This window comes from Anolis carolinensis, chromosome 1 (assembly GCF_035594765.1).
Source record: "Anolis carolinensis isolate JA03-04 chromosome 1, rAnoCar3.1.pri, whole genome shotgun sequence".
NCBI classification, from domain to species: Eukaryota; Metazoa; Chordata; class Lepidosauria; order Squamata; family Dactyloidae; genus Anolis; species Anolis carolinensis.
In genome coordinates this window covers 143,591,343-143,609,398 of record NC_085841.1, presented here as the reverse complement: position 1 = coordinate 143,609,398, position 18,056 = coordinate 143,591,343, and the positions used below count along the sequence as shown (strand labels likewise).

Sequence of the window (18,056 nt, the reverse complement as noted above, 5' to 3'; positions counted from 1 at the left end):
GCTCTCCCCAGGTTGGATTCGAAACAGCAGCCTTCAGGTCAGCAACCCAACCTTCAAGTCATCAGTCCTACCGACACAAGGGTTTAACCCACTGCATCACCAGGGTCTGAAGAAGCAGATGTGTGGCTATGTTATGCATAATTAACTATCGAGAGCTTGGCAATGAGCCCCCTCTATATTAATGACCAATAGTAGGCTTTTATGTTAATTAATTGGAAGACAAGTTATAGCATGTTCTCTGAAGTCATAGTCACCTAAATCTGAGACAAAATGAGGGCAGTGTCCATCCCAAGAAGTGTAGCTGCAAGGGCACAAAGCTTCCAATATTGACCTATTGAAAAGCATTCATGCTTAGTACTTTATTTTTGCTGTGTTTGATAATTTTGCCTGACCCTTTTTTTGGATGCCTAAACTGTGTTTCTAAATATTCAATTGAAGTTTAACATTATTGAAATGCTAGAGATTTGGGAACCAAAGGAAAATTTCACTGGGTATGCAGAATTCTCATGTGTTCATTGGTCCCATCGTAGCTGGGACTGAGCAAAGTATATCCTTGCCCTCATTTATAGCCCTCAGTCCCACTAAATTGCCTTTTTTGGTGGGGGGGGGGGGGAGTGTGCCCTGGATATCTGGAAGAGCATCAGTTTGATTTTAAATAAGTTGTAGCACCCCTCTCCCTTGTTTAGCATAAAAAGAACACCTGTTTCAAAATCCAAAGTGGATTTCTTGCTACTTCTGTTTTTTCTCCTTCCAATTTTTAGAATCCCAAAGCAGAAAACTAGTTGTTGAATCTGCCATAGCAGTGAAATCAACGGTTTGGTTCATGGCACTGATTGTGAGACTAACAGGTACCATCAGTAAAAGCACAGGCTTGTGATAACCTGTTAACACACATTTTTTGTGAAGTGTAAGGTTTAACAATTTGGGGGCGTACACAGAAATGAACAAATTGTCCATTTCTATTCAGCAGTGTTGCATAAGTAATGAGATCATTAAGGAGTGAAAGGGTTTTTTTCGTGTCAGGTGCGACTTGAGAAACTGCAAGTCGCTTCTGGAGTGAGAGAATTGGCCGTCTGCAAGGACGTTGCCCAGGGGACGCCCGGATGTTTTACCTTCCTTATGGAAGGCTTCTCTCATGTCCCTGCATGGAGCTGGAGCTGATAGAGGGAGCTTATCCGTGCTCTCCCCGGGTGGGATTCAAACCGGGCAGCTTGCAGATCAGCAGCCCAACCTTCAAGTCACAAGGCTTTAGCCCACTACTCCACCGGGGGCTCCACAGGAGTGAAAGTGTAATTGTAAGATTTTAAGTGATTTTACAGTTAATGGAATATGGCATAAAGAGGCATCAGTGCTTCAAATATGTTAAGTCAGGTTTTTGTTATTCATTTGTCCATCCATCCACTGCTGGGTTGGGCAAAGTGCAGTCTGTGAGGCACATTGTGACGTTTTGGTGCTAAATTCGTAAATACAGTAATAATTACTACATAACGTTATTGAACTGCTTTTTCTGTTGATTTGTTGTAAAACATATTTTGGTGCTTAATTTGCAAAATTATAATGTAATTTGATGTTTAATAGGCTTTTCCTTAATGCCACCTTATTTTCCAATATTTTCACTTATCCAATGTTCTACCGGCCCGTTTATGTTGGATAAGTGAGACTCTATTGTAGCAGTTAGTACCAGTTTACTATTTGGGAAGTGCTTAATTTTTCCACAGAGTTTAACGGATCAGAGTGGATACATCCCGACCAAGATCCTGACAAATGCTATAAAGAATCCTGGACCTTTGCATGTTGTCCATGCTAATCTACAGATGGCATAAGAAACTAAGTTGCATGTCATTATTCATACAGCATGGAACTTTGGGTTTACATTATGTTGGACTATTCCCAAGTGTTCAAAAAGTGCAATTGTATGTAATTGCTAAAAGTTTTCACTCTGCAGCAAAGTAAGTTTAACATTGACGATCTTAAAAGACAAGAGTTCGGCCCATACTGATAAAGAAAAAGCTGGTCAGTGACTTGTATTGCCCCTGCTTCCATTACTCTGGGAAACAACCAACATACTCTGAAGGAGATTCCCCTGACCCCAAAGTAAACAGCAGAAATAAGATATGTATCTTGTAGTTCCCCAATACAAATAAATGTGCAAGGTTCTGTTTTTGAAAGTGCTTTCCCTTTTCAGAGAGTACAACTTGTTCCTGAAAAATACAGAATAGAAATAGACTTAAAGCAAGAGGTACTTGCTCATTTAAAATCCTGCAGGAGACAGCGAATAAGATCTCCTTTGGCACACTGATAGCTCTGATCTCTTTGGGGAAGCCTGCCCCGCTGATTGGTTGGGGCAGCTTCTGTATTCAAGGGATCAGAGCTGGCTTTCCCCCCAGCCTCTGTGATGATGAGTTTGATGTCAAGGGCAAGGAAGAGAAAAGACAGCTGCAGCCGACTGTGTGGCGCCACCCACACACCTGTTCACTTTGGTGAAAGTGTTACAGGCCTCAGGTGAGCCTTCTGCCTTTCACTGTAAGAGTCCCCAGAGCACAGCAACCCTGCCGTCACAGCCAGGTGCCTGGCAATGCATCACCAGCATATGTCATTTTTACTCAAACTTTGCATTGCATTTCCTCTTCTTTAGCTTATAGTATGAAATTACCTCTGCTGAACATGTTAGCATACAGGCATCAAAAGGGGGTGTTGGGAACTGAATATATCCTGTTAACTTCTACATTAGGAGTCAGGGCTTACGGATAGGATGCAAGGAGCAGAATCACAAGTAACAGCCTATCAATCATGCCTTCATGTGTCCTCCTTAAATTCTGCTGTGAAGTCACTGCAATCCAGACAACAAAGATCTGTGCAGGATTACAGCCTTAAGGCAGTTCCACAAAATACAGCTTTATTTTTTTTGTGGGAGAGAATGCTGCTTAGACCAGCCAAAGTTTAATCAATAACATGAGGGTGACTTTCCTCCCATTTCTCAGCAGTTTAGTCATATAGGGAAGCTGCTGCAACTGATTAACCAATACCCTCTTTCCTTGACATATTGCAAAGATTCATGCAAACTTTAAAGTTTTGGTGATTACAGTTCATTGGCTCTTGCATTAAAAGTTTTTACAGAAACTCAGCAGCTATTTCCCAAAAATTTCATTTGTGTGCAATAAGATTCAAAAGACCAAGTTAACCACAGCTGGAGTGGTTGTTTTGAGAAGTTCACACAAGGCAATCGCAGAGTAAAAGACAGGATAGCAAGAGCTTTCTCTGGCTTAGAATAGAGTTTGATTTCTCCAGTTTCAAGATAAATGAACAACTTGGGCATTTTCATCTACAAAATCTCAAGAGCTGTTTGATGACCCATTTCATTTCTTTTCAAAATTTATCAAAATACTCATTTCAGATGGTTTATTTACACACATCCTAAATATACTTTAATTTGCACTGTTTTCAATAAAACCAATAATCCCTAGGAATAAAGCAACCCATGCTGTTCAATAAGCACACATGATTTATTTTGATCTTGTATAAAAAAAGGTTAAGTTTACAACTAAACTTTTATAAAAAGTTCAGCATGATTACGTACATCATTACACTTTCTGCAGAAATGCACATTTCTGCTACTCTCTGAGAAAACTCTAATTAAAGAGTTCAGAGTTTCATTCCCACATTTATATATATAAATATATACAAAGCATTCAGTCCTAACATTTGTGTCAAAAGAGAATAATTTTTGACAAAAGACTTCACTGAAAAACTGAACACTAAAATCCTTCGAGTACTCACGCTCCACCTTTTTGGAGGAAAAAGGCAAAGTCTGCTTAAACACGGGCAATTCCTTAAGAGATTTTTTTTTAATATTTCGTTGCGCTCCCCGTTGTGGGAATAGTATATAAACAAAGCCTTCCAACTAGGGAAAGGGCAATTTTTTAAAAGTCTGTTCATAAATAATTAAGATTAGTCCATGGTGTGTCGAACAAGGGAGGTGGTGGCGGTGTCTTCAATTTTATTCTTGAAAGGTGTCCGTTTATAATTAGATATGGATTTCCCCTCTAGGTACAGCTGAAAATTGGATTCAGCAGCTTGCAAAAAAAAAGAGGAAAAAAAGCTGTCTCTTCTTGTGCAAAAAAAAAAAAGTCCGCAAACACCTGCAAAAGATTGAAGAGAGGCATATTTAGAAGAATGCTAACAGGGCAGAGATCCGGACAGACTGGCGCCAGAGAGGAAGCCACAGTTTGAACATTTAACCAAACACTCAAAGATTGGGCAAACCCTGGCGTCCAGATGCAGTATGAGCACTCAAATACGCCTCCCCCTCCCTCCTCTCTCTCCCTTGTTCTCTCACACACAAATAATATGAAACAAAAACATGTTTTGGGGGCATGCGACTGGCAGAAAAGCAAACTCCCTATACGGTCAGTATCTGAATCTTCACGGACAACAGATAGGGACCTACTTGGAACAATAAACTGATTACAAGTTCTTTAGCTGATACCAGGAACAATCCTCTCTATCACATGCTTTCACTGGGATAAACTTTGAGAAGTCTGTTTCTCAATTCATACATAAGTAAATAGTGCATTATATACACAGCAGCCAATGTTGGATGTACACCGTATAATGCAGTTTAGTTGATCTAACGACCATATGAACTACATAGCATTGAAATTGCATTATATGGGTTCACACTGATCATATGCAGTTTCAAAGGGCTGGATCTACACTGAGTTATATGGCAGTGCCCTAGATTGACAGAAGCTCACATGGATTATCTAATTTAGCACTGGGGGAAGTTCTTCCAACACCCGGACCTCCCAAAACCTTGAAAACAAAAATTAACAAAAACCAAGAAACTTGAGCACTTACCGATTTCCTTCTAGCCACAAAGTGCTTTGCTGTCATTTGACATTAACTCTGAGGGGAATTCAGCTGCCTGCAAAGAGGGGAAAGGGAGGGAGAAGAGAAGGCGAGGAGATGTTAAGATGCTTAAGAGCCCAAGAAGGAAGCCTAGGCAGGGAGGGAGGGAACAGGGCAGATTACCACCAAGGCCCTGGACGTGACCAAACAGAAGCACAAGGGCTGGCACACAGGGCAAGAAATGGGCAAGAAGGTGGATCCCAATCAAGGTTTCCCCTCTGGCTGGGAAAATTCTGAACCAATGCCATATGAACATGGGGTGCCTCTATCCACATAGCATCCACACGATGCTATGGGGATCAGGGGAGCTGTAGTTTGACAAGGTCTTTAGAAGTTTTCTCTTCCGAGGAATACTACAATTTTTAGGATGCCAAAACAAGTAAGTGGCTACAAAGGAAAATGGGTTCCTTGGAACTACAAAGACAAGTATCCACTGTTACAGTAATACAAAAATTTGAATGTTATTGAACATATATTTAGTTCAGTGCATCAATATGAATTCAGAGCTAGTTACTGTGAATGTAGCACTCTTATGCTTTACTGTTAAAGCAATGGATTTATTTGTGTTCTCGAAGGCTTTCATGGTCAGAATCACTGGGTTGCTGTGAGTTTTCCGGGCTATATGGCCATGTCCCAGAAGCATTCTCTCCTGACATTTCACCCACATCTATGAGGTCTGTTGGAAACTAAGCAAGTGAAGTTTATTTATCTGTGGAAGGTCTAGAGTGGGAGAAAGAACTTTTGTCTGTTGGAAGCAAATGTGAATGTTGCAATTAATCACATTGATTAGCATTTAATAGCCTTTCAACTTCAAGGTTTGGCTGATTCCTGCCCAGGGGAATCCTTTGTTGGAAGGTGTAAGCTGGCCCTGATGGTTTCATGCCTGGAATTCCTGTTTTTCTGAGTGTTGTTCTTTCATTTCTTGTCCTGATCCTAGAGTTTTGTTTTTTGTTTTTACTACTGGTAGCCAGATTTTGTTCATTTTCATAGTTTTTGCCTTTCTGCTGAAATTGTCCCCATGCTTGTTTGTGTCTGTTTATTTGTGCATGCTTTGGATTCATATGGATGCACTGAACTTAATATATGTTTTAATAAACATTCCAAACTTTTGTATGACAGTAACAGGGTGTAATTAAGTCAGTGGCCTCGCCCCATTCCCTGGCTTGAGGCTGAACTGCCCGGAAGGGGGCCTGGGAGCTATAGTTTGGCAGAGAGGCTGAAGACCTCACAAAACTACAACTCCCAGGGTCCCTTACTTTGCATTGAGCGATGGCAGCAGCTCAAGATGCAGCCTAGCATGAAAGAGAGGGGTCTTGAGAAACTCCATCCCAGCCCAAACCCAAACCTAACCAAAGCATTCCTGGGCATCTGCTGCCTTGGTGTGTCCTCCTCACCTGTAGGGAGAGGATGCTGATGTCGGTGTTGAGGGCGGTGAGCGGGGTCCTGGAGGCGGGCCTGGGGTGGTGGAGGCCCACGATGGCCGGGTGCGTGTCCAGGGCGATCTGGAGGTCCAGGATGTAGTCGATGACGTGCTGCAGGATTTCCATCTTGCTGACCTTCTTGTTCTGCGGGATGCTGGGCACCAGCTCCTTCAGCTTGGAGTAGCAGTCGTTCATGTTGTAGAGCAGGCTCATGGGGTCGTCAGCCGGCGCCTTGCTGCGGGAGATGCCCAAGCTGGGCTCCGAGGCGCTGCCGCCGCCGCTGCTGCTGCTCTTCCGCGCCGGCCGTACGGGGCTGAAGGCTTTCATGCTGCCCAAACGAGAGGAGAAAGAAGCCTATTTGCGACGCTCCCTGCAGCTCTCCTCTCTCCCTACTCTTCACAGTCAGAATGAAGCCGCGGCCGCCCGCCCGGGCTTTTATAGGGCGAGCCCATTGGAGGCCCGCCGCGTGTCCGTCACGCGCGGAAGCGGCCCTCATTGGCCCGCCGCAACCCCAGAGGCGGCTCGGGCCTTCCGCGTTCCCAGCCAATCGCGGCCCAGGGAGGCGTGGCCCCAGGACAGCTGTGGGGAGTAAATAGACAGAACAGGCAGCGCGAGGGGTTTCTTTTCTTTCTCTCGATCTGAGGCACGGGCAAACTTCGGCCCTCCAGGTGTTTTGGATTGCAACTCCCACAATTCCTAACAGCCGGTAGGCTGTTAGGAATTGTGGGAGTTGCAGTCCAAAACACCTGGAGGGCCGAAGTTTGCCCGTGCCTGTTCTACACACTGGGTTGCTGTGAGTTTTCCGGGCTGTCTGGCCATATTCCAGAAGCATTCTCTCCTCACCTTTCGCCCACATCTTTGGCAGGCATCCTTACAGGATGTGAGGTCTGTTGCAAACTAGGCAAGTGAGGTTTATATATCTGTGGAAGGTCCAGGGTGGGAGAAAGAACTCTTGTTTGTTGGAGACAGACAATGTTGCAATAAATCACCTTGATTGGCATTGAATAGCCTTTCAACTTCTTAAAGCAACCTTAGTCTGGCTGCTTCCTGCCTGCGGGAATCCTTTGTTGGGGAGGGTGTTAGCTGGCCCTGATTGTTTCTTGCCTGGAATTGTCTGCAAAGCTTTTCAATGCCAACCAAGGTGGCAACTCTCATGATTCCATAGCCTGGAGCCATTGCAGTTCAAGGGGTGCTAAACTGCAATACATTCTACAGTGCAGATGCAGCCTGGCATTCCTTGGCCAAAAAAGATAAAGACCTTGTAAAGCTATAACTCCCAGGATTCCATTGCATTGAGCCATGACAATTGAAGTGGTGTCAAACTGCATCAGTTCTGCAATGTACGGCATCCTTATTCTAAGGCCCCTTCTACACTGCCATATAAAATCCATATTATCTGTTTTGAACTGGATTATATGGCAGTGTAGACTCAGATAATCCAGTTCAAATCAGATTATGTGGATTATCTCATTTGATAATCTGAATTATATGGCAATGTAAAAAAGGGTAACTCCTGTGTTACCCTTTTTTACAAGGGGAAAAATCTTTCCCTACTACCTAATGATGAATCACATGGCATGAGAAGGCTGAAAGGCTGCTATCAAAAGGAAAAGGGAGAAACAGAAGGATCATTGTTAAGTCAAGCCAAGAATAGGGGCAGTGACTTTGTTCCCTCACAGATTGGTCCAAAGATTTCCTTTAGCTGAAACCGGCTGGTTGGCAACTGTGGGACAGCAGGCCCTTGGTAGCCTCTGGAGTTTGCTTCCTTAAAAAAAAATTATTGGTTTTGTGAAGCTCTCAATATAAACAGGCGAAAGCAAAAGTACAGACTAACATGAATGCTATCTCATATACACAGAATATTGAAGGTCATAGAAAGCTGCCTGGTTCGTTTGGTTCCACTGTGGATACCAAAATCCACGGTGCTCAAGTCTTTTTTTATTCAATGGCAGAGTAAAATGGGGTTCCTTATATGAAATGGCCAACTCAAGCTTTGCTCTTATGAATATATTCAAGCCATGGATGGTTGAATTCCAGTAGGAGAGAGCTTTGGAATCGCTCCAGTTAATAGGGAGCCAGGGCGTGTTGGACTGCAACTCTGTAGGTGGAAGATCCGAATCCCCACTTAGCCATGGAAACTCATTGGGTGGCATTTGGCAAGTCACTCTCTCTCACCCTCAGAGGAAGGCAAGAACAAACCTCTTCTGAAGAAATCTTGCTAAGAAAACCCTGTGAGAAACAAGTGAAAGGCACATAACAGTGGGAACTGCTGGATGGTAGGCTCATTTGCAAGACCTGAGCGGGGCAGTTGATGATTGGAGGTCTCGCACTCAGAGGGTCAAAGTCTACTTGATGGCAAATAACAACAGTAGGGCAGTAAGGAAAGAAGTAGTTCCGTCAACATGTGTTGATTAGGCAAGACCAATCCGAGCTCTTTCGTCTTTGCTGGCGGTGTATTGCTTGAGGGCTGAAGCACTCCAGATAGTACAGTTGTTTGGTTTGACAAACGGGCTAAGCAAACATTACTGTTAATTAGAAGAGGGATGATGACCTTTGTAATGGTGGAATGGAGAGAATGGTTTCTCTTGTAGATCTTAGGGCAGGGGTCCCCAAACTAAGGCCCGGGGGCCGGATGCGGCCCTCCAAGGTCATTTACCTGGCCCCGCCCTCAGTTTTATAATATTTTTATATTAGTTTTAATAATATAATATATTGTATATACATATAATATTGATAATAATCTTATGTTATACAATATAATACTAATAGTAATACCATATAATAATATTAATTATATGTTATATATTACATATTATATAATAGTATAGTGGTATAGTTCAATATAGTAATGTATAATGCTAATATTGTGTTATGCTAATAATATAATATATTATATGTACATACAGCTGCTCTGAGTCCCCTTTGGGGTGAGAAGGGTGGGATATAAATGTAGTAAATAAATGCAGTAAATAAATAATTAATTTTAGACTTAGGCTCGGCCAAAGTCTGACATGACTTGAAGGCACACAACAACAACAACAACAATCCTAATTAACTTGACTATCTCATTGGCCAGTAGCAGGCCCTCACTTTCCATTGAAATCCTAATAGGTTTATGCTGGTTAAAATTGTTTTCACTTTTAAATATTGTATTGTTCTTTCGTTGTTGTTGTTGCACTACAAATAAGACATGTGCAGTATGCATAGGATTTTGTTTTGTTTTTTTTCTTCAAATGATAATTTAGCCCCTCAACAGTCTGAAGGATTGTGGACCGGCCCTCTGCTTAAAAAGTTTGGGGACCCCTGTCTTAGGGTCTGGGTGGACTCAGGAGATTCAGGATGCATCCACATTGTAGAATTAACACAGTTTGTCACCACTTTAACTGCCATGGCTCAGAGCTAGGGAATCCTGGGAGTTGGAATTTGACAAGATCTTTAGCCTTCTCTGCCAAAAAGTGATGGTGCCTCACCAAACTTCCAGGATTCCATAGCACTGAGCCACGGTAGCTAAAGTGTTGTCAAACTGCATTAATTCCACAATGTAGATGCACCACAGTCTGTCAGATAGCCTGGACCCAAGTTGCACAGGGCTTTAAGATAAATACTGAAAACAAATACTGAACTCACCATATGCCTATACTGGCTGAGCAAGGTTCCTGTTCCCTTCAGTGCATATATGGCATTGAATTCATCACAGAATATCTTGGTGACAAATATGAATGCCTGCTGTGTTTGTTTCCGTGCAACTCTGCAGAAGATAATGATCATCAGAGTCAGTGCTGCCAGAAACATTTCAAACGTAAAATTTAAGTCTACCTTTCACCACTATTATATTCTTGTAAGAGATGTGCCAATAGACTGAACAAATCATTATGCCGCCCCATTTGGATCATTCTACTTATGATTTGAAAGTTCACTGAATGTAAACCTACCATCAGTTAATATTAGGGTTTCTGTCTTATAATTTTTTTCCAATTTTTGAGCTTTCCAGGAACATGTTATCATCAGCTTTCAGGGAGGTAAGTATATTTGATTGGGAATGGAAAGATCTCAGTTCTATACCCTTTGCTTTCTCTGGGATACTGGAAGGAAAGCCTTTGCATTTCTTGGTGCATCCTGAGAGTCCTGGCCTCTTTGTGAGCAAAGTTGCTTCCATTTAAACAGCTCAAATATTTTCATTTCTTCCCAAATGGTTGCTGCAACCCCTTTTCCTTCTTTAAATAGCAGTTCAAAGTGACTGCAGACAAAGTTTTGGCTGATAAATTCTAACACACACCTGTGTATGCAAAATCTACCCACCTAACCAGCTCCCAGGTGGTTTATTCTGACATGCTTGCTTTTCATCTAGTTCATACATTGGCAGCAGCATCCTTCATTTGATGAAGACAGGTGGAGGTCCTCCCCACCTGGTATCTCAGGTGTGTGAACTGGGACTCCATAAGGATACCCCCTCCTCATAAGAAATTCTTATTTGTACACTTTTTTCTGAAGATTTGTGGAAATCACACAATGAGAGCTGACATAAACAGGCATCTGTCATCTTGGAAACATGTTCATGGAAGAAAAGGTTAAAGATAGAGGCAGCAAGGGCTGCACTGGTCATACATAGAGTGCTAATATTTTACCTGAACATGCAATCTTCTATTCCTTTACCCCTGTTTCTCCTTCCTTCCTTTACTCCTTTGTGGATGTTTTCACTGCCCCAAACAAAATGCAAAATTATATTTATATTCAATATACTTGAGCAAAGTCCCCAGCACAGTTTAGGAAAGACTCCTGTCTGAAAGCCATTCTCTCAAGCTTTTCCCCAAGGCTAATGGACTGATGGTCTGACTAGGTATAAGGCAGCTTCTTAGCTATTGAAAATAAATGATACATATTGTTGTTGTGTGACTTCAGGTAGTTTCTGGCCTGTTGTGATCTTAAGTTGATCCTACCATGAGGTTTCCTTGGCAAGATTTGTTCAGAAGAGGTTTGCCATCATTATCCTCTGAGAGTGTGTCTTGCCCAAGGTCACCCAATGGGTTTCCATGGCCAAGCAGAGATTCGAAGTTTCATCTCCAAAATCATAGTCCAACATGCAAACCCCTGCACCGCACTGGCTCTCATAAATGCATTATCCACTCGTGTGAATGTAGCCTTGCTAAATGAAAAACAAGGTTGTACTTGTGTACACATTACTCCTATTCTGAGTAAAAAATAGTGTGATGCAGCAAAACAAACATGGCACGCAGGATGATCCTAAACATGTGTAGTCACGAAATGAATTGAATAGTTCACAGACTTACTATGTATGCATCACCTTGCAATGTGGAAAAAATACTGAACTTGCTGACCGAAAGATCAGCGGTTCAAATCCAGGGAGCGGGGTGACCTCTTGCTGTTAGCCCCAGCTTCTGTCAACTTATCAGTTTGAAAACATGTAAATGTGAATAGATCAATAGGTACTGCTCTGGCAGGAAGGTAATGGCACTGCATGCAGTCATGCCGGCCACATGACTTTGGAGGTGCCAATGGACAATGCCAGCGCTCTGGCTTAGAACTGGAGATGAGCACCAACCCCCAGAGTTGGACATGACTAGACTTAATGTCACGGGAAAAGCTTTTCCTTTAATAATTGGAGAGGGCCTATAAACACTGATGGCACCAGATCCTCTCTGATTTCAGAAGCTAAGCAGGGTTAGTACTTGAATGGGAGATCGCAACAGATATCAGGTGATGTAGGCTACATTTCAGAGGAAGGAACCACTTCGTCTCATAAAATTCTATGAAATTCATGGGTCTGCCTTGAAGCCAACAGGTGATTTGAAGTCTATCTTTCTGTATTACACACACATACATAATTGGGACAACAGTAAAAAGTCTCATAGAACCGTATATTTTCTTAGTTCACATTTGTTTAATGTTGTTTGGGAATTTTTTTGATATAATGCATTAGTTCTGATTAAATCAAGTTTATCACTTAACGGTTTTTAATTTAGGCTAGACTGTATGCAAATAAGATCGACTTCACCTTGCTTACTGCATATCTATGGGGAGGGGTTTAATGAGAAAAACAGATATTCATAGGTGGAATTCATACTTTGACATATGAAAGGTAGTAGTCCTAAGGGATAATAGACAGCACTGTTTAATCAATATTTGTTACATAAAAGTTTTATTAAATACCGTAAGTACAACCCAGCCAGTTTCAGATTCACCTTCTCCCCACCCGCCCCCAGGTATTTAAGTTTCTCTCACTGAAATCAATGCTACAGGAGAGCTTAGTTGTGAATAAACTAGGGTCCCTTTTACACAGCCATATAACCCAGAATATCAAGGCAGAAAATCCCAAAATATTTGCTTTGAACTGGGTTATCTGACTCCACACTGCCATATATTCTAGTTCAAAGCAGATAATGTGGGAATTTATTCAGCTGTGTGGAAGGGGCCTGAGCCCTCTGATAGAAAAGCACTTTATTATTACTTTTCTAATATCAAAGTCATGCAGTTACTGTCATATTACACTTAAAATTAAAAACGGTCCCACTTGAAACAAAGTACTTTATCAGCTAATTTTGAGCATGGCACATGTTGGAGTTCCTCTGATTCTAGAGGAAATATTTAGGCCAGAATGCACATACTTCCCTGAGAATAAGCAGTATCACATTCAGCAAGATTTTCATCTGTGAAGGCATGCCCAGATAGGATTGTACTCCAGAAAGCATACTTTTATCCACTGAAATAATGGGATGTTAAATATCTTTCATGGTGGTGGTAACAAGCCTCTCATCTGTTCTTTTCCATTTTAAATAATTTTAAATTAACATGATTGAAGTGGCACGTTGATACCCCAGTGGCATCTAAGAAACACCCTACAAATGCCTCCATCATGTGTTTGTGGAAGCATCCTGTTCTCCTTGCAACCGCCCTGAATCAGATTCACAAGTCTTTTTGGCAGAATTTTCCCACGGATATGCTAGTTGCCCCACCCAGCTTTAATCCTGATTTATATTAGCATGGAGCAGTGAAGTATGTGAATAGGCTTGCTCTCTGCAACTATTGGCAGCCAAGAGGTACATCTATATTCTGGAATGAAGTCTGACACTTTATTTGCCAGACTTCATTCCTATGGAATTCGAGGAGTTGTAGTTTGACAAGGTCTTTAGCCTTCTCTGCCCAAGTGTGCTTGTGCCTCACCAAACTACAACTCCCAGGATTCCATATCATTGAGCCATGGCAGTCAAAGTGGTGTTGAACTGTATTAATTCTGCAATATAGATGCATCCAAGGTACAAGGGCAGTCTATATGTTACACTGCACTATGTTTACTGAGAAATTTCACTGCATTTGGTGGGAGCTACTCTCACAGAAGGGTGCAAAGGTTGCAGCCTAATCTTAAGGTATTTTATGTCTTTAGGGACCTCGCAGACTACATTCCACTGAGGAATTTCAAGGCTTGAATGTTTCTGTCGTTGCTTCAGCAAGGTCTTTGAAATTTTCAAAACATTACAATAGATTGGGCTGTGGAAAATGGCTAACGGTCAGTTTGGGGGAAGGAAGCTGCTTGAAGGCTCACAGTCTATCCATATGTTGCCTATCTTTCATTGTGTCCTGTATTTGGATGAGATTTAGTGCAAAAAGGAGCCTGGTTAACATCTACAGGGACAACACTTTAATCCTGCTTTCAGAAGGGACCCCCATCTCTTGTTTTTTCCAACAGTGCACTACTGAGGAGGAAGATGGGGCGATGACTGCCATGGATTGTATGTCATATGCACCCTGGGTTGCCCTTCATCTGGATTATAAGGAAAAAATAATAATTTCTGTCTATGTCTTGTCACTACAGGAAGATGTTGAAGGGAGTCTGAATAAGTATATAACAAGACAAGACAGAAAAAAGGAGATATACCTTTCCTAATACAGGAAGCCTCTGCGTTATAAACACTCAACTTACAAATGACTCATAGTTAAGAACAGGGATGAGACAACAGGAAGTGAAAGAAATCTACCCCTCAGAAGGGAAATTCACTCCTAGAAGAGTTATCATGGGGGAAAGTTGTCTCCACTGAAGCTTTATCACCAATCTTTATTTCCACAACAGGCCATTTTTTTTCAAAATCCAATTCTCACAGGGACAGAGAGTGAGGACAAATTTTCTGAACAGGGATACAGACAGCAAAACAAACACCACAAGGATGTTAACCTTTCCCTATGATATCCAAAGCGCATGCGCGCACACGCACGCACACACACACACACACACACACTTTTGGCTGGCATTACACTTAAAAATGTACCTTTTCTGACTTACATACACATTCAATTTAAGAACAAACATACAGAACGTATTTTGTTTGTAACTTGAGGACTGTCTGTACTCAGTAGGGTTTTTTATTTTGGAAAAACCTCAAAACATTTCTGATGTATATATTTTGATGGCCTTGAAATGCTGTGGGCCTTCACGATATGTGATTTCCATTGACTGCAGAACATCATGCTCCGTATTAATCATGGCAACAATGTGAACATGGACATCCTGAAGCAAGGGTGTTCATATTGCCGCTACTTAATACTATAGAACGTCATAATCCGCATCAGTTTTTATCCTTATGGAATCCTGGAATAGATCCCTCCACGGATTCTGTGAACCCACTGTATATACACACACGAGCCAACACGGAGTGGGTTTTTTCAAAAATAAAGAAAAATAAACACCCATCCACTGCTCACTTGGGAGTTGGTGTAGTGGTTAGAGCACTGGGTTATGGCTGAGCAGGATCTGAACCTGGGGGATCCTGGGCAAGGGATCCTCGGAGTTGTAGTTCCACAAGATCTTTATCCTTCTCTGTTAAACAGGCCGGCGACCCTCATGAAATAGTTTGAATTTCAGTGAGTCTGTTCTCAGTTTGACTAAGGGTGTCTCTACATTAGGGGTCCCCGAGCTAAGGCCTTTAGGCCCGATGCAGCCCTTCAATACCATTTACCCTGCCCTAAACCTTAGATTTAGGGGCCTTCCACACAGCCATATAATCCAGAACATTGACAGAAAATCCCACAATATCTGCTTTGAACTGAGTTATTTGAGTCCACAGTGCTATAGATCCCAGTTCAATGTGGATTTTTATACAGCTGTGTGGAAAGGGCCTCAGTTCAAAGCAGGTATTGTGGGATTTTCTGCCTTGATATTCTGGGTTACATGGCTGTGTGGAAGGGCCCTGTCTCTGGGCCCCTCCAGACAGGCCTTATATCCCAGGATCTGATCCCAGGTTTCGTTTATCCCAGATTATCTGGCGGTGGAGGCACATATAATAATACAGTCTGAAGCAGAAAACCTTGGATCAGATGCTGGGATATAGGCCTGTCTGTGGCTCTCCCTGTCTCTCTCCCTCTTTGCTTGCTTCCCTCTCCCTCCTCCTCCTCCTCCTCCTCCTCCCAGAGGCGGCCCGACTCTGCGGCGCCATCCCCGTGACGTCACTCCCTCCGCTCCCCCTCCCTCCTGGGCCGGGCCGGCGGCGCCTCTCAGGCGGCTGCCATGGAAACCGAGGCGGAGCCGCTGCTTCTGCTCGTTTGGGGCAATGAGGCCTAGCTGGCAGGAGCCTCCTCGCTGCGTCCCTTTCCCGCCGCACCTGCAGAGAGGCTCCTGGCCTGAGAGGAAGGGGGAGAGGGCCCTGTGTCTGCTGCTCCTTCCACACAGCTGAATAAAATCCCACAATTATCTGCTTTGAACTGGGATATGTGGCAATGTGGACTCAGGGCCCTTCTACACAGCCATATAACCCTGAATATCAAGGCAGATAATCCCACAATATCTGCTTTGAACTCGAATATATGGCAAATTGGACTCAGGGCCCTTCCACACAGCCATATAACTCTGATTACTAAGGCAGAAAATCCCACAATAGCTGCTTTGAACTGGAATATATGGCAATGTGGACTCAGGGCCCTTCCACACAGCCATATAACCCTGAATGTCATGGCAGAAAATCTCACAATATCTGCTTTGGACTGGAATATATAGCTGTGTGGACTCGGGGCCCTTCAACATAGTCATATAACCCTGAATATCAAGGCAGATAATCCACAATATCTGCTTTGAACTGGGTTATCTGAGTCCAAACTGCCATATATCCCAGTTCAAAGAAGAAAAGGTGGGATTTCATTCAGCTGCTTCAAAGGGGCCTCAGATAACCCAGTTCAAAGCAGATATCACATGTTAGTCTGCCTTGATTTTTTTATTGTGTCAGAAGCAAACATACTGCAAGGTATTGGCTGTCTACAAGGACGTTTCCCAAGGGGACACCAAAATGTGTTATTCTGTTGGGAGGCTTCTCTCATGTCCCCGCATGGGAAACGAGCTGATAGATGAGAGCTCACCCAGCTTGCTGTCGGGACATGAGAGAAGACTCCCAGCAGAATGGTAACAGATTTGGGCACCCCCTGGGGAACGTCTCTGTAGACAGCTAATTCTCTCACACCAGAGGCAACTTGCAGTATGTTCTCAAGTTGCTTCTGACATGATAAAAAAAATAACCCGTCTCGCAGATTCTGCCTTGATATTCTGAGTTATATGGCTGTGTGGAAGGGCCCTGGGCCAAAGGGACGAGGAGGCTTCTTCCTCACTGCCTCCTTTCTCCGTCTCCCTCCCCCCCCCCCCTCTGGGTTGGGAAATCTACCAGCCCCATGAGGGCCCCAGGGGAGTATGTGTGTCTTTTTCAGCATTGCCAGAACATACACTAAGGCACTGGCCTGGACACTGAGTCTTGTGTGTCTACATCAGGCAAGGGCAAATTTGGGCCTTCCACGTGTTTTGGACTTCAACTCCCACAATTTCTAACTGCTTCAGACCCCTTCCTTTCCCCCCTCAGCTGCTTAAGCTGAGGGGGGAAAGGATGGGGCCTGGGACTGTTAGGAATTGTGGGAGTTGAAGTCCAAACACTTGGAGGGTCCAAGTTTGCCCGTGCCTGGTCTACATGCATCGACATCTGGAAGCAGAATCCCAATTATCCGGCACCCCTAGAGTTTGGGAGGTGCCTGGGAAATGTAGTTTCTGGTGGTTTGAAAGTTACTATCAAAAGCAGGCCTGATACTATATGATGTCATCAAGTCTGTATCAACTTGATATAAATATCGAAGTACAGTACAGGTGGTCCCTAAGTTAGGAACAAGATAAGTGCTGTAGGTTCTGAAATTGAATTTGTATGTAAGTTGGAACAGGAACATTTTTCAAATGCTACTCCATATATATAAGCTTTGGGTAGCACAGGGAAGAGTTCACACCCCTGTGGGGTTTGTTTTGCTGCCTGTGCTCCTGTTCAGAAAATTTCTTCTCCCTTTCTGTCCCTGTGAAAATTTGATTTTGAAAAATGTGGCCTGTTGTGGGAAGAAGGATTGGTGACCAAGATTCAGTGAAGACACCTTTCCCCCACGATAATAACTTCTAGAAATGAATTTCTCTTCCCGGCGTAGATTTCTCTCACTTTTTGTTTCACGTTCCTAAGTAGGGAGTTGTTTGTAAATCGGATGTTTGTAAGTAAGGGACTGCCTGTACCAGGCCCATAGCCAGGATTTTGATTTGGGGGATGCTGGGATTTTGCTTGGGGGGGGGGGGGGGCTGAGTCTGGGTGGGAGAGGATCTACCCTAGCAAACCTTTTGTATCGTTATCCCAATACCCCCATGCATATGGGATATATTGAGCATGGTGATCAGATCATGATATGAATAAACATAACAGTTTAAATAATAAA

The 18,056-nt window shown here is 43.1% G+C and overlaps 1 protein-coding gene across 1 annotated transcript; it reads right to left on the bottom strand.

Moving 5' to 3' along the window:
- Positions 1 to 3,484: 3,484 nt before the first annotated feature.
- id2 (inhibitor of DNA binding 2) lies at positions 3,485 to 6,748 on the bottom strand. Its single transcript, XM_003215390.4, has 3 exons — positions 6,303 to 6,748; positions 4,858 to 4,924; positions 3,485 to 4,139 (listed from the first exon to the last, which is right to left on the bottom strand). Exons 1-2 carry the CDS (start codon positions 6,654 to 6,656, stop codon positions 4,868 to 4,870), a joined length of 411 nt encoding a protein of 136 aa, XP_003215438.2. The 5' UTR covers positions 6,657 to 6,748; the 3' UTR covers positions 3,485 to 4,139; positions 4,858 to 4,867.
- Between the last annotated feature and the right edge of the window lie 11,308 nt (positions 6,749 to 18,056).

What these genes read in the sequence shown, in the direction of transcription:
- id2 (XM_003215390.4), bottom strand. Translation starts at nt 6,656, where the DNA reads ATGAAAGCCTTCAGCCCCGTACGGCCGGCGCGGAAGAGCAGCAGCAGC. An exon ending in TCAGCATCCTCTCCCTACAG is followed by an intron (nt 4,925 to 6,302) that starts GTGAGGAGGACA and finishes CCCTCTTTGCAG; the next exon opens with GCAGCTGAATTCCCCTCAGA.